At 36.5% G+C, this 16,377-nt stretch overlaps 2 protein-coding genes across 2 annotated transcripts; both read right to left on the bottom strand.

Annotated features, from left to right (window-relative positions):
- On the bottom strand, window positions 6–5,536 carry LOC109235281 (protein CHUP1, chloroplastic). Its single transcript, XM_019401335.1, has 9 exons — window positions 5,101–5,536; window positions 4,788–4,882; window positions 3,917–4,669; window positions 2,093–3,451; window positions 1,875–2,006; window positions 1,499–1,680; window positions 1,143–1,254; window positions 459–602; window positions 6–326 (listed from the first exon to the last, which is right to left on the bottom strand). Exons 1-9 carry the CDS (start codon window positions 5,186–5,188, stop codon window positions 228–230), a joined length of 2,964 nt encoding a protein of 987 aa, XP_019256880.1. The 5' UTR covers window positions 5,189–5,536; the 3' UTR covers window positions 6–227.
- On the bottom strand, window positions 7,737–16,129 carry LOC109235280. Its single transcript, XM_019401334.1, has 11 exons — window positions 15,646–16,129; window positions 14,302–14,388; window positions 14,003–14,182; window positions 11,102–11,217; window positions 9,918–10,006; window positions 9,707–9,810; window positions 9,513–9,615; window positions 9,318–9,393; window positions 9,108–9,222; window positions 8,382–8,913; window positions 7,737–8,139 (listed from the first exon to the last, which is right to left on the bottom strand). The coding sequence occupies exons 1-11, from the start codon at window positions 15,938–15,940 to the stop codon at window positions 8,049–8,051; spliced, it is 1,788 nt and encodes a 595-aa protein (XP_019256879.1). The 5' UTR covers window positions 15,941–16,129; the 3' UTR covers window positions 7,737–8,048.

Genomic DNA, 16,377 nt, shown 5'->3' with positions numbered 1-16,377 from the left:
CATGATTATGGAGTTCCAAATTTCACTCATTGATTAATGTAGTTTTCTCTGTCTTTTCCAATACAATGTTTGTCCTTCAACTTTCCTCTATTTAATCTGTGTTATCTAATACTCTCCTTGAGTTATTCACCTTTTTGAATTGTACAAATGTCCAAGATAGAGTAAGTTTGCTATACTTGGAGAAAATGATGAAATTTACAATGACCAAAACCAAAATACAGATATTCTCATTGTTCTTGTGTAGTCTCTTCTGTTTGTGAACTTTTGACACGACTCCTTAATTCTTCAAAAGCCTTCATGCTTTCAGCATCAAATCCTCCAGCAAACTGAAAAGAAAAAGAAAAAGTTGTAAATTCATTAATCTGTAACTCTACTAAAACATGTTTAATTTGTTAAAAGAAGATTGGTATTGTTTTTAGATTTGCTAAGTGAACAAAATGCAGGTATGGTGTATATACCTGATGAACTCTGAAAGCAAAACGAACCCCTTGTAGAATCAAGAATTCTCTGTTTGGTTCCTTCTCAGGTCCACCCATGGCATCAAGCTCTGATGCTACACGTTTCATGTACTTCCTCGCCAATTGTACCGATGAAAGCTTGATCTGCAGAAGAAAACACTGATACTTATAAGCCATAGATGGATCATCTCTCCATACACTTCCTTTTTTTCCTTCTTTTGGCCGTACGATGAAGTGAAATTATATTATTCCCTCCGATTAAAAAATAATGAATCTATTTCCTTTTTAATTCGTTCTCAAAATTCAAACAGATTGACTCCTTTCTAAATTTGGAAACAATGTAACTTTAAACTTTTCATTTTACCCTGAATGAGATGATTTATAGCCATACAAATATCTAAGTCTTCCATTCTTTCTTAAACTGCATGCGCAGTCAAATAGGTTCGTTCTTTTTGAAATAGAGGGAGTACATGTTAGTTAAAGAGGTTGGCAAGTTTTCCTAATTTCTAACTAAGTAATATGAAGTAAAACATCGCATTGTAAGGTTTTCTTGCGTGATTATTTGTGGAAAAGCATGTGGTTGGTAAAGGAAGATTTTCTAAACCAGTTTCTTTGTCTTTTATTATTGTGGTTCAAGCAATTTCACAAAGAACAACATAGCAAAGTTTCTATATGAGAACATACCTTGCCCACAACACCTGCATCTTGCAACCAATTAGTAGGAATGCCAAATTCTCTGTATCTTGATGCAGCCATATCGCGAGTACGCAATAGTGCATAAACACTTTGTTCCACCCTGGAATCCAGAAGATTAAAGGGTTAAGCCTTAAAGAGTAACAAAAAATGAGCTAGCGATAGACAAGACAGAAATGATAAAAAGGAACGACTACATATGAAACGAAAGGGTACCAATTCCAAATAAGTGGAAGTGTAAATATGGTCTGAAAACAGTTTGTTTTAAGATTCAACCATTTTCACATCCTACTTAACCGAAATTCTCTAGTTTAAAAACAAGAGATATAGATATCAGTAGGACTTACTTCTCAAGCAACTTGTACATCTTTTTCAAAGCAGCATCACATGGAAGATTTGGGTCATCAACAAAGGAGGTTACATGCTTTTCTAGTTTCATTAGATCTTGATATTCAAAGGCGGCCTCTCTCAGTGCATCTGCTTTTCCCTCTGGCCAGTCAAAGTGCTTGAGGACAGCTCGTTCATCAACCTTGAAAAGAATCAACGGGATACAATATTAATGAAAGCTCCAGGTATTTAATGCAGAAACTGCATGATCCTTGTCGCTCGAGCAAGATTAATTTAAGCAACAATTTTCGTATAAAAGTATGATTAAGAATATAGGTATATTCATGTCCTATTTACGGAAGAGGAACTTGAAGGTATAATGTTAAGAGGAAATACCAAGAAGGAGAGTTCTTCATCTAGCCAGTTCACAAACGACACTAGATCCTCGATATTGGTAAATGAAGCAGCACGAACTTCAGTTGCCAATGACTCGACAAATTCACCTTGACTTTCCACATCAGCTTTCACCTGGTTTTGCACAAGTCTCCATCGAGTCAGAATAGGTTAACAAGCACATGCATTATTCAAAGGAGTAAAAGAGAAGTTGTACATACAGCTAACAGGAATGTGGATCTGTTCTCTATCTCCCCGATCATGTTGCTTCTTGCATCTGATGTGTTTGAAGTAGAGGATATCAAAGGTGATGATGTATCCTTCTTTGCCTCGCGTTTCATCAATGATTGGTAGAATTCAACTAATTCAGGAGCGCGATGGACCTTATCACCTCCAGCTCCTCCTTTCATTAGAGATCCAGGAGGAGGAGGTGGTCTAGGAGCTCCTCCACCAGGTGGTGGCGGCGGTGGTGGAGCACCAGGCGGAGGAGGTGGTGGGGGTGGACCACCAGGTGCCCCACCTGTAACATTATTACCAGCTGGAGTGGGACCACCTGCTGATCGTGTAGGAGGTGGACGAGGAGTCCTAGGAGGTCTTTTCTCAATATTAATTGGTTTCATTTTGCTCACTGCTTGAGAGTCAGTTTTGCTATCACCGGACTGCTCAACTGAGTCAGCAGAGGCAGAGACCACTGGTGCTGATACTGATACTGACACTCGCTTCTCTTTCAATTGAGAAAGTTTCGGGGGCAAGGACTTCTCAAACCTTGCTGCTCTTGCCTGCTCGGCCTTTACCTTAATTCGATTCTCTCGCTCTACTGCCAGCTTATGCCTATCTTTGAATGCGGGGTACTTCTCATCTAGAACTCCTTCAACTGATTTAGACATTAGCTGGAAGGATGATGCAACTGAGTTCAGTGGCTCAGCAGAAGAATCTTGTGTCCTAATCGGTGGAAGCCGCGGTGTTTCAGGGGAATCATATTCCTGCTCAGCTGTTCCAAAACTAGTGATGGCTACACCATCACCTGCATTTCTGAGCATTAGTGATTCCAGAGGACCCCTTGATCTAAAACTTACACTTGTCCGGCCCGGAGATGCTCCCCCAAGAGATCTTGCTGGTGAAGACAAAACACTGGAATCGTCTTTACTTTTGCCCCATCTCTTCAACTTCTGGATTAGGCCAGGCTTTTTACTGAAAGCACTAAATCTGCTTGTGGAACTGTCAATAGAAGCGTTATCAAAGTCTTCACTACCGGGAGAAGATGGCTGCGAAAAATTGCTTTCAAGATCTGTATCTCCTTGGCCACGTTCTGATCCTGCGTATTCTAACATTAACTGTTTGGCCTTCTGTTGAGATCTTGGGCTCAGATTTTTACTGAGATCACGAGCTGATACCTTTCCTTGAGGTGTTTGGTAGTTCCGAAGTTCAAATCTTAAGCATGCATTGACCCAACGAAGATACACTAGCTCTTCAACTTCACTGAATCTGTTCATTTGAAGTCCTTCTACTTGTTTTAGAAGATCCTCATTTGTATGCTTCAAATTAGTTACCTCTTCCCTGACCTGGGCAACCATTTCATTCTGAAGCAGCATGCCAAAGACAAGTCAGTAATTAAATAGCATCAGTTCACACACCAACCAAACGCATCACCAAATGAAGCTCTTCATAAGCTAAGTATCTCCAATGGTTAAGTGGTGGGAGCTCAACACGATAGTTAAAGTAGAAGAAATTAATGAGCATAATAAACCGCAAAGCATAGCTATGAATATTACGATAATTACAAGAAATCATAATATGGGCATGTTTCACTGGAGTATTCATCGGACTCAACTAACTTATAACTGTGGCGAAAAAAGGAAAGTAATCAGAAAAAGGGGGCCAATAAGGTGCTCAGAGTTGGCTCTACATTTCCAAAACATTTTTGCAGACTTGAAAAGTAGAAAGCAGATGCATAAAAAGAAAGAAAAGTTATACGCAGGAAACACACAAAGATTGTCCTAAAGATCAATTACATGAAAAGTACCGGTATCAGGAGTTAAATTTACCTCTGTCATATTGGATAAGTTTGCTACTTTAGATTCAGCAGCATCCAATTTTATAACCAACTCTCTCTTTTCATGCTGAAGTTCTTTGTTCTTCCTCTTAAGCTCCATAACCTCCACTTCTAATTCCTTTACAAGTCTAAGCTTCTTGTCAACCTCAACATCTCTCTTGAAAGCATCCTCTTCCTTTTCTTGAAGTCCACTAACATGTTGTTTCAGCAACAACAACTGAGCTTTCGTTTGGTTAGCTTCAAGCTGCATCTGCCTCTGCAACTCCTTGATCTTGCTCCTCGCTGCTTCTAACTCTTTCCGAGCAGTAGTTCCATTGAAAACCTCCTCTTGAAGCTTTTGTTTCTCGGCCTGTAAAGTATTTATAGTGATATTAAGCATGTCGATCTCTACAGACTTAATCCTGAGCTGCTTTTGTAACTCGAGGATATCTGATTCTTGCTCCTTCAAACCATAATATTCCAACAACTCTCCTTCAAGTTTCACCTCCCTTTCCTCGAGCTCCTTAACAAGATTTCGCAATCTTTCAAGTTCTTTTTCATTGTTGGCCATCTCATTTTGGTACACCTTCTCTCTCTCTTCTCTTTCTGTATCATACTTGTCACTTGGTAATGGAAATTCAATCTCCCCGGATAAAAGATCTTCAAATTCAGGGAAAAGATCATCATCAAGATCAAGCTGGTTACCCTGTGCTGGATTTATAATTCCATTCATTAATTTCACTTCTTCTTTCTCCTCTTCCTCATCCTAGAAGTTGTCATATATTAAAAAAAAATTCCAAATGACTAACAAATTATTGTTTTCTAAAGACTCAACAAACTATTGTTTCTAAAGCACACAAATATCTCTATACACAAATACTTACAACCACTTCTTTGGGGCCATCTGTAGAATACAAAAGCTGCTCCTCCTTTTCATTCCCTTCGTCGCTTCGTTGTTTGGGCAATGGTTCACCATTTTCTGTTCACCAACGTTCATAAAACAATAAGATAAACACAAATTAGCCACAAGAAACACACTCTAGTCACTCACTTGGATGATTTTCCCATTAAAAATTGAAACTTTACAGATACCGTTTTATCGATATGTCTAAAACCAATTATACTAATTTAGCAGCCTCTTTACTTATTTGCAATTTTAATAAAACAGTCCAAATACAACTGACTACAGAAATTTACCCGAAGGCTTTGAGGGTTTTACATTTATCTGCTTAACTGCATAGGCTGCTATAGAAGCAGCAACCACTAAACCTACCCTGACGATCATGTAGGTATTTTAAAGGAAAATATTGAAGCTTCCACTCATTTAACAATAAAAAATAATCCCCGCCCATTTTTTCTCAAACCCCATAGCTGAAAACTCAAACCATAGCCTCATCAAAAATGAAAAAAATGCCTAGGCAAAAATGGTGCAATTCTTGAAAGAGAATTATCAGTTTTAGACAATTCTTTAAAAAGTGGACACTATGAATAACTCAATAGCCATATCATCTTATCAAGAAAAAAAAAGTTTGGTTGTTTGCAAAAGTGTTGTTGATAACTAGAAAGTCTAATAGACAAATTGTCGAACGCATAGAGGGCACAAGAACCACCAGTTTCTTGAGTGGTCAGTCTTTGTCCAAACAAGATTGAAATTCTGGAATATGGGGTGGGTCTAAAACTTACATATTTGTTGATATTAGAGGAATATTTAAGCTGAAAAGGACAATAGTACAGTAAATATATGAACATGAAACAAGTGCCAACCAAGATTTCTCCATTCTCACTCAAGGTCTATCCTAGTTAGGGAATTTAGTTAAAAAGAATTTGAAGGTAAAGATTTGGGAGTAAAAATTTGTCTTTTAATGCATGAAAGCTGTCCAATTATATTCTTTGCCATTGTCTAGATAATTAGATGGCATTTTGTCCATTTATGGGTTTTCCAATTATGTAGGTAGAACTTAGATTACAGACCACAAGAGTCAATTTCTATCACTACAAGTCAATAGGATGATAAGCCCTTTACTATTACTGCTTTTAAACGAGTTTTATTGTTGTAATAATTACAAGATACTCTCGTTTCAATTTATGTGACATAGTTTGACTCAATATGAAATTTAAAAATAAATTAGATTTTTAAAAACGTAAAAGTAAAAGCTTTGTGGCGTTATAACATTTGTGTGATTATAAAAACTTTTCGCTAAGGTTAAAGTAAACAATTTAGAATTAAATAATTTTCAAATATAGAGGCCTGTTATTATTTTTGAAAATGACTATTAAGGAAAATACGTCACATAAATTAAAATGAAAGGAATATTACACCATTAGAATCGACTATTTTACTTCTTACTTTTCATTTCATATCGCTTCGTTTAAAAACCTGTATCAATTTAATAAAATTAGTTTTTTCAGTACTAAAATGAATAAAATATTGATTTGTATAAGTCAAGAAATTAAATGTGACATTAAAAGGGGGACCCACATAAAGCTTTGTAGCATTATAACATTTGTGTGGCTATAAAAGCTTCTCATTAAGGATTAAATGGGTAAAAGAAAAAATTTAGAATTAAATAATTTTCAAATATAGAGACTTGTCATTATTTTTTGAAATGACTATTAAGAAAAATATGTCACATAAATTGAAATGGAAGGAATATTACACCATTAGAATCGACTATTTTACTTCTTACTTTTCATTTCATCGCTTCGTTTAAAAACCTGTCTCAATCTAATAAAATTAGTTTTTTCAATACTAAAAATGAATAAAATGTTGATTTATATCTATAAGTCAAGAAATGAAATGTTACATTAAAGGGGGGGCCCACATTATGTGGGGTTCACATACTCAATAACTTACAAAAATAGCTTTAAAGTTAACAATACAGTTGAGCTAAGGGGTGGCTAAAGGAAGAAGATTGTCATGTAGAAGCAAAAAGAGCAAATTAGACATTTAATTCATCCTTAGCTTATATGGATTCTTATTTATGGACTATATTAGCCCACATAAATCAGATTAGTAATAACTTTATACTTCCCAACACAAATACATTTTCTGGCATATTTTGCATAGTTCTTTGTCTCTTATGTTACATTTGGATATACTTTTGTCCCTAAGAAACAAAAAACTCTTCACCATACAAACATAAGTTTAAATATTTTTATTTTTTATAATCAGGCGTAGACGACACTTGGTCCTTCAAATTTTCAAGGGTCGCCAAGGGCGCACCATATACCATGCTCGTCATATACCATGCGACGAGCAGTATACTTTCAACTGTTGTACCCTAACTTTGACTGGACCGATTTCTTGATCGGCAAGTTAAACAAAAAAGATAACTCTTTTCGAGATCCCGCTAATGTATTCAAGACACTAACATATATATAATTCTCCTTGAAGATATGTGTATTATGTCTTGTTGATGCATATGCTTTTATCCAAGTATAAATCATGCTCGTGGAAGCTGGCTAGTCATACAAGAGAATGGATTGACTTAACAAAGAATGGGCCAAAGTTGAGCAAAGAGACAACAAGAGTCTCAATCGAGGCATCAATTGTGACAAAGATGTTTTTCTATAGCTAAAAGCGAGAAGAGATGCCAATTGCCTACAATACAACAATTCCTCAATTCTGTTTCTTTTTAGTACTACAATCAGACCTCTCTATAGAGCATTATATATAACAACCATTCATTATAAAAATTAAGGTTTTTACGGAACCAAATTTTTAAAATATGTTTATTCTCAATAATAGCATTTTGCTATAACAACCAAAAAAAATTTAAACAAACAAAGTTGTTATAAAGATGTTTGACTGTATAATTAGAGGCAAAATAACGCAAAAGGTTTGATTAATTCATGCATAAACACTAACTTTTTTATATCATTGCTTTCGCTACTACTACGAGGAGTCAATTCTTTCAAATACAACAAAAGTTTACTCTTCAATTTCTTGAAATTTCTTTCTTTTAGTGAGAGATTACACAAGATCAACGATTCTCGTCCAAAACTATTAATTGAGAGACAGAGAAGAGATGAACGACTCTTAATAGTTTGCAAGCTGCTGCCAAGGAAATATTTAAGAGGAAAAATGATCATGACATTGACAAAGTGTATATTAAAGCAGCTGGATTATTTCATTTATAGGACCCTTATTGTTCCTCCCATTTCCACCTTCGTCCAACCTCCTCGAGAACTTTAGCACGGGTTTGACTTCTTCTCGCTTCATCCTCGACCCATGATCTGTTTCGATAAAACATGCATTGTCAAACACCACATATTATAGAGTCGAATTTTTACAAATATTTCACTCTTATGTGTCTGCAATCTATGCGCTATACAGCAGATGTATGCTTCACAAGATTAGTCAAACTTCTTAGAGCTATTTAACATTCACTGAACTTACATTTTGAAACTCCATTCCCTACTGAAGGATATAACAAGACAGATAAGTAAACCAAAGCTTAAAGTTAACATATTTGTACCTCAATTTTCGCAAAGCTTCGATCTCAGCTTCCAACAAAGATTTTGCATCAAGCAAAGCTTCAAGCTTAACCTGCAAATCCTGAAGCGTACCACTTAAATTACTCTGCTCATCGACATGCTTAGACTTCTCAAAAGCAAGCCTTTCGGACATCTCATCGACCTCTTCCTTAAGACTAGAAAGTAGCTGCCTCTGACAGTCTAAAGCTGCCTTCTGCTTCAGAAGATCAGCTTGAGCATTCTCTTGTACAATCTTTTCCTCTTCTAAATCTCTAACAGAAGCAAGATAATCCCACTCTACCTCGAAACCACGACTTCTTTCTACTTCCATTTTACTCTCCCAAATCGTCTGTATTTCTCCTCTATCGAGAAGCACAGTCTTGATTTCTTCCATTGCCATTAGTCTTGAAGAATTTTCTGCTTCAATTTTTGACAGTTCACTTTGTATATACTCTTCCATTCTCCCACTTGTCAGTGAAACAGCTGCCTGAGCCTTTGTAGATGGTTTATTAGGCTGGAATCGTTTCGCCTGTCCTGTAAAATGATAATAAATTGGCGATAAACAAACTTCCCAATTCATATTTTCAGTGAACTTAAGACTGTCTTGTATGCACTAAATTCCTCATATATTTTTTTGGGCTTTTTCATTTTTGGCCCGTCGGCTGAAAATAATTACAGGAGCTAGAATATACAAAACATGTATACTATTTAGAGAGAGAGAGAGAGACCAAAAACTCTCCGAAGAATACTCCGTTCACCAGCCCGTAAATCCACAAAAAGTCCCACCAAAGCTTCAGAATTGATGTCCCTCACATCCAGAAAACCTATATTCTTCCTTGATATCTGAACTGTAAACAGAGTCAGATATTCAGGCAGATAAAGGACACCAAAATGTCAGTAAAGTTGGAATAAACGCTGGAACGTGGCTCTTCCCCTACCTCTTTGTCTATCCCTGGCATGACTTCATACTCTATTTTGGCTTTCCAACTAATTAGATCTTGGCGAGACAAAAATCTGAAACAGCAAAACATTAAGTAGAAGCACATACCATGGTAACTAGGGAGAAATGAGATGAAGTGGGAAAAACAAGAAAAAGGGAAGGGATAAGGCAGGGGAGCCAAACATCAAAATACCTATTGGGGAAAAAACAGACGCCCTGATCTTCTGAAACATTTGGAGTGGAAGCAAACTCCCGATCTGACAGCTTGCTAGGAATAATACCAGCCTCAGCAAGAGCTGGATCACAATTTGTAAGGAAAAAACTGAAAATATTAGTTCTTTGAATAATGCTGTATATTACGCTTGGGTAACAACATGTCAAGCTTACACTGAATGGCGGCAAAATCAGGGTCTTCAACACTCACATCATCAAAGGCAGTAACTGTAGACCCAGAAAGCACAACTGATGGAACTATCCGATGCTTTCTACACCTACAAGTCAAAGAGAAAATGGTTAGGAAGGCTAGATAGGATACTCACATTGTCGTCTTGTTCTAACAAAAGAACAAGCCAGACAAATGCTGTTGATTCAAACTTACCTTTCCAGTTGTGTATTTGCAGTAACTAACCATCTTGCGTATTCCCTCCTTGTACATAATTCATCTGCTTTAACATCATCTTCAATGATCTGTATACTTTAGATTATAATGGTGAAACTATGCTTGAACCAAATCCAAAATCATCGAGTGACGTCAGAGAGAGAGAGAGAGAGGCACAACTAAATTTTTTCCAGATGGGAGAGAAGTACAAATTGATTTACAGGGTAACGTCACAATAATTGACAATAAGACTACAATATGACAACCTAATTTCCAATTATACCTCACAGTATAATGGCAAAGCCATGCTAAGAGCCAAACCTAAACCATCGAGTGAAGGGTGAACTACAGAGAGGGAGGATAACATTACCAAGTAAAATCACCATAAATGACAATAAAGACTACAACACATATAACATGCTAGTTATCACTAGAACAAACATATTATTCATTTTTTTGTAACCGTGGTGTCTGGCCAGTTTGCACACACCTCGACTAATTTCATGGGATACCTGCTACCTCCCGGCTCCCACCAACACAGGCACTGAATAACTCTGTCCACTCCGCTGGGATTTGAACTTGATAACCTCATAGATCTCCACCCACTTCATTGACCCCTAAGCCACAGGCTTGGGTGCAAACAAACATATTATTCATAATCCTAGATATATCCTAAAAAGGAGAGATGAGGAAGAAACCACAGTCCAGTTTGAATGTGCAACCTACTAGCTATCACAGTTCCCTCTTCTAACTGCAGTATCAAGGCAACTGTCACTTCTTTGGGCTGCCTTTCCTGAGGATGTTACTATGCTTCCTCAAGTCTCCCATTTCACATTTGTCACAGAAGGAAACATGAAATACTCATGATTCAGGATGAACAGTAAAAGGTTGCTTCTCTAAATCTGGCAGCTGTGCATCAATGTTTTGACCAAAATTAGCTTTAAAATATCAGCGCCATCCGGTACCTATGCTACATAGCATATCGAGGAATTTATGTTGCTTCTGGTCTAACTTAGTAGTGCAGGACAGAGCTTTACGGCTATCGTGCACTTCAAACTCGGTCGCACTTTAAGTAAATAAACTGTATCCAAGTCCATAATAAAACATAGCTCTGACAAAAAAAAGTACAAGTACAGCAGGAGAGCTTATTTCTCTCAAATGGAATAAAGGTCAGGAGACTATACCTTGAGTTTCTTCAACACGAAAACAGCTTCTTCTTGAGTAGAATCTACAGCAAAGGGAATTGTAATACGTCCAAGTACTCCTCTAGCTACTCCTTTAGTTGTAACATGGCTTGTCTCTTCAAAATGACAGAACCAGAGGTTTAGGCCAGTGAGGATAAAATCAAAATCAAAAGCTTATCAACAGGACTGCGACCATTGGAAGTAATTCAACAAAAGAGAAACCGGTACACACATTACCGCAAGTAAAGTGGAAAAGGAAAAAGGCAGTCTAACAGTAAGCACCAAATCAAACTCAAACTTAATGACATAATATGGGTGAATGCTGACCTGCCTTGAGTGGGAAATTCTATTTAATTGTCTTCACATATCATTTCTATTTCAAGTTATGGACGAGAACAAAATGAAAAAAGAAATCTGTCAACTTAAACTTGCATGGTAGGTACAGTGGCGGAGGCAGGATCTCCGCAAAGGGGGTTCAAAAAGAAAAAAGTTAAAAATGATTGTAACTAGTAGGAATTGAACCTATGACCTTACAAAGGTTTTGAACCCCCTTGACCACTAAGCTACACTTTTGGGCTGTGTCAAGGAGATTCAAAACATAATATATAGAGGTAAAAAACAAATTTTGCCTTATATATACAGAGTAATTTTTCGGCGTAGGGGGTTCCCCCTTCCGCCCCCCTAAATCCGCCCCTGGGTAGGACTAGCCATACAAGTTTCATTCACTGATGCAAAGTAGAGAGCAGAAAAGAAATCAGAATATTACTGGTGTACATTTTCCAGGAAAATTAGGAATAGTTACTGTCTAGTCTATCTGATGGAAAGTTGTTTCAGGAGTTCTTTTGTTGTATCAGTTTCCTAGTTGGTTTAAGATTCAGTTATTCCACTCTTTTCAGTTTATTACCTAGAAAAGGAGTCTTGGTTTCACAGGATTTGGGTTGGGCCTTAGAGTAGCTATAAAGAGATGGCCTTTTGCTGTAGAAAACTCATCTCTTATTTCAGTTATTACTCAGTTCAATTGCTGCTGAGACTTTTCTTTCTCTTGCACATAGTTCCAGCTCTTTTGCTTGGACTTTTGCTTCTTTAGCTCTCTTTTTGCAGCATGGTTTTTCTGCCCTTGTTTCCAGTTAAGACTATACTGAGGCTTGTTTTGGTAATGACACTAATTATTTCTTTCTTAATTTAATCCCTTTCCTTTTTCACCCAAGTAGTGAATTTCAAGATAAATTCAGCATCTTATATGTTATCAGAAAGCTCAAGGATCAATTTGTATACAAAAAAAGAAAGTTCAACAGCTATGGTCTATCATAGCTATGGTCTATCATAACAGATAATAACAATCTTCAGTCTCTATTTTAAAAAGCAGAATTGGGACTCGCCCTGGGGCGGGGCACTCGTAAAATGCCCCTGAGCTTATGTGTGGGGCTTAGTTCCGTGAGACTTATTCCTCGACCGTCGGGGCTTACGCCCCGGACACGCCCAACGCCCAGCGTACTGGGCTCGCCTAATAGAACTTTATGCAATTGTGTGTAACTAACCTTGTAAATCCTCAAATTTTCTTAATAAATCGTTAACTATTCAAAATTATTTTTTTCTTAATCATAAATGATCAAGTTGAGAATATTTTATGTCATAATTAAAACAAAAATTATTGCACGTTATCCACTAAGATTGCTACGATAAATTTTAAATAAATCTTTCATTTAAAAGTATTTATTTATTAACTTTTGTTATGTCTTTATTATATTAGTCCATAATTGTTTTATAATTATTTTCCTAAATATTATTTTTCATGTTTACAAAATACAATACTTATTAATTTAATAACTCAGTATTAGCTAGTAACTATTTAGAAATAATTAGTTATCACGATATAGTATGGTGAATTATGTCACTTTATTAACTTGTTGAAACTTAAAAATAAATGATGCTAGAGAATCATATTTAAATTGTGAATTATATATTTATATAAATTCTCTTTCAAATAGAAAGCATATTAAATAAAAGGAGTATTTTAAAAAAATATCAAATTATAATATCGATATTCTTTCAAGATTCATTACTCCTTAAGAGATAAATATAAGATTTCGCATCGAATACATTACTTTTGATGTTTGAGTTGTAACGACATTGCAGCTAATTTGCATATTATGATATATGTCATACTTTTTGTATTATTCATAGTTTGAATTATATTTATAACTATTTTAAATAGATTATGTGTTATAATTTTGTGATTTTAATGTAATTTTTATAATTATTTATTATTTTATATTATCTTAAAATTCTTGAGATTATTAAAATTTAAAGATCCGTGGGATTTACGCCCCATGTCTCAGGGCTTACGCCTCGCCTCGTCAGAGGTAAAACGCCTCGCCTCATGCTCCCGCCTTTTAAAACATTGTCTTCAGTAATTAGTCAAGGCCACTTAGTTCTTCTGCATAATTTGATGTGTCTTTCATTGAAGAAAGTTCCCAAAATGAAGGGTTAGCTGGAAAAGTCACCAAGCCAAGCAAACTAGGACAGTAAGGAAAAAACAAAAAGAGAAGCACGGAAAACAGAGAACAAGCTTCTGAATAGGAATTTACAGTTCTGGCCCAAAAAAGGAAAAGGCTAAACAGCTGAAAATAGCCTTTTGGTATACAGTAATACAACAAAGGTTGGAAAGGGGGCAAGCAAACCAACAATATTTCAAAGAAGAGAGTCTGAAATAAGCATTTTACCCCAGACCCAAATAAGAACTCTAAAGCAGTGTCGTTACATGATTCAGATATTATATGCAAATATTAGCATTTCCCATGAGACTAGTTCAAAGGAAGAAAGAAAACAAGTCAATTACTTTTACAAGCATTTGATCGTGATTAACGCCACTTAAGGTAATCATCAAGCTCTAAAACTTACCCCCAACAACATTTTTATCATCGGAATCAGAAACACCCTGCTCGATTGTTTCAGAAATCTGAGCACTTTCCATCGACAAATCAGCAGCAGTTTCGTCATCTTCTGCCTTACTAGCAGCATCATTAGGTACTAACTTATCATGCAATCCACCGACTGGCCCAGTAAATTGAAATTTGAATCCTAGAAGAAGCAAAATGTAACCCAAAAACTGAATTACACTTCTATAATTACACTAGAAACTACCCAGTAATAAAAACAATACAACAATCACATTATGCTAAAAGTATCCAAGAGCTCACCTTTTTGGTATAGTAAAAAGTAGGAAGCAACACCAACTCCAGCAGCAAGAGATACTGACATGCCAATAATCAAAAATTTCGACAAACCTGCAAAAACAGTGTCCAATTCCCTCAATTCTCAAATAAATCACAAGATTAAATTTTTATTTTGTACCAAACTCAAAAAGTCAATCAAGCAAAAGCTATGACTCTTCGGCCCCATTTTGTATATACCAAAATACCCTTTTGTATGATTTTTCGTACATATATAGAGTTTTCCTTTGGTTCTTAGCATCTAATAGAGGATTGTGACAAGGCCCAAAAACTACTATTATCTTCACTAATCAAATCAGAAATTCCAACCACTTCCTTATTTTTTCAACAGTTGAAGAGTTTAACTAAATAATTTAGCTAATTCATAACACGTCAACTTTTGAACATTTTGACTATGTTTGTTACTCCAAATTTAAATGGGAGATTAAGCTCAATTTGTATAACCCAGAAATCCTCGAGGGCCAGTGGAGCACTGTAATACCCTAGACAGAGTCCCACATCGGCAAAATACAAGAGGGATGTTGGGTATATAAGTTAACAAGCCTTAGACCCTAGTGACGCGTTTTAAACCTGTGAGGGCCTAGGCCCAGAGCAGACAATATCACTAGCGGGCTGGGTTGCTACAGATGGTATCAGAGTCACTCTTGTGTCAGCCCTGCCGGTGGTGTGTCAGAGTTCAAATGAGTTTAGGCAAATCTCGATTAGGCGGGGCAAGCCTTAGTGCTGAGTCTAAGCGAATCTCATGCGGTGGGGCAAACCTCAGTGATGACGCTGAGTCGATAAGAGGGGGTGTATGTAACACCCTAGACTTTAGACACAGTTCACAAGAGGGATGCTGGGTATATAAGTTAATAAGCCTTAGACCCTTGTGACGCGTTTTAAACCCGTGAGAGCCTAGCCCAGAGCGCACAATATCACTAGGGGCTGGGCTGTTACAAGCGCGTTTAAACTCGGTAAATGATGGGCCAGACCCAAGGTTAAGCTCAACTTTAGAGTAAAGTCATAATATTTGATGTTTCCTTAGCAAATGATCAAGTAATTTCAATCTCTTTCCAAATGCACATTCAAGAAAGAGGGCTCAAGTGACATTAAAGCTATATTAAAAGTTGGGGTCGTCTATATGAATCCTCACTGACCATGTTACTTCATATAAACTCATCTCAGGCCAATACTATACATAATAAAAGAATGATAAAAATAAAAGTAGAAAACTAGCTAACTCCTATAAATACAAAACCATGTAAAGTAAAAGCAAATTTATCCTTCTCAAAAAAGTAAATTTAATCAATTATATTCAAGAAAAAAAGTAACCTTTTTGTTTCTTTTTCTTGTTGACAACTGGAGGTTCAACAATGTCCCAACCATTGAACTCATTAAAGGCATTTGGATCAGATAAACCCCAAGAAAATTCTGCATTTTTCTCTGTAACTGAAGCAGAGAGTGAAAATTTAGGAGTTTTAGGCCTAAGGGGAAATGGGTGTGAGGGAAAAATGGAATCTTGACGGTAGATGAAATGGGAATTAGGTGAAAAGGTAAGAGAAGATGGGATTATTAAAGAAGAGCACATTTCTGAGGGTTTGTTCTCTATGTAAAATACATAGAGCATTAGGGTTTTAGGTTATGTGTTTGTTTTCTAGGGTTTAGATTCAAAGGGAACAATTTGGAATTGGAGTTGTTCCTCTTCGATGTTTCTCTTGAGAAGTTCAGTGAGGAGTGAATTTCAGTCCATAGCCGATACCTACCTGTGAATTGTGATTCTCTTTTCCTTTTTGACTTCCCCCTATTTTTTTCTTCTTTTTCTTTTTGCCCTTTCTTTTTTTGATTTCTCGGGTATTCGGTATCCACATTGGGGCCCGACTAATCCGGATTCGCGCCGGAAAGTCCCACGTTGGCGGATAAAGTGCTCCCTAACAAAGGCGACTTCATGCCCAGGGTCTCGAAATTTTTGCCCTTTCTTTTCTAAGGTCAAATTGATTCATGTATTATCTTATATTGGCAAACTCAGCTTCCGATAAATTTTTGGGTCCAATGTTTTACTTCAAA

Source organism: Nicotiana attenuata, chromosome 12, assembly GCF_001879085.1.
Source record: "Nicotiana attenuata strain UT chromosome 12, NIATTr2, whole genome shotgun sequence".
NCBI classification, from domain to species: domain Eukaryota; kingdom Viridiplantae; phylum Streptophyta; class Magnoliopsida; order Solanales; family Solanaceae; genus Nicotiana; species Nicotiana attenuata.
The sequence above is the reverse complement of the archived record's forward strand: the minus strand, read 5'-3'. Positions and strand labels throughout refer to the sequence as shown.

Coding starts and splice junctions, on each gene's coding strand:
- LOC109235281 (XM_019401335.1), bottom strand. CDS start 5,188: ATGATCGTCAGGGTAGGTTTAGTGGTTGCTGCTTCTATAGCAGCCTAT. Junction 4,883..5,100: donor AAAACCCTCAAAGCCTTCGG/GTAAATTTCTGT, acceptor GTTGGTGAACAG/AAAATGGTGAACCATTGCCC. Junction 2,007..2,092: donor GATCCACATTCCTGTTAGCT/GTATGTACAACT, acceptor GTGCAAAACCAG/GTGAAAGCTGATGTGGAAAG.
- LOC109235280 (XM_019401334.1), bottom strand. CDS start 15,940: ATGCTCTATGTATTTTACATAGAGAACAAACCCTCAGAAATGTGCTCT. Junction 14,183..14,301: donor CTTTTTACTATACCAAAAAG/GTGAGCTCTTGG, acceptor TGCTTCTTCTAG/GATTCAAATTTCAATTTACT. Junction 10,007..11,101: donor TCGTGTTGAAGAAACTCAAG/GTATAGTCTCCT, acceptor TAAAGTATACAG/ATCATTGAAGATGATGTTAA.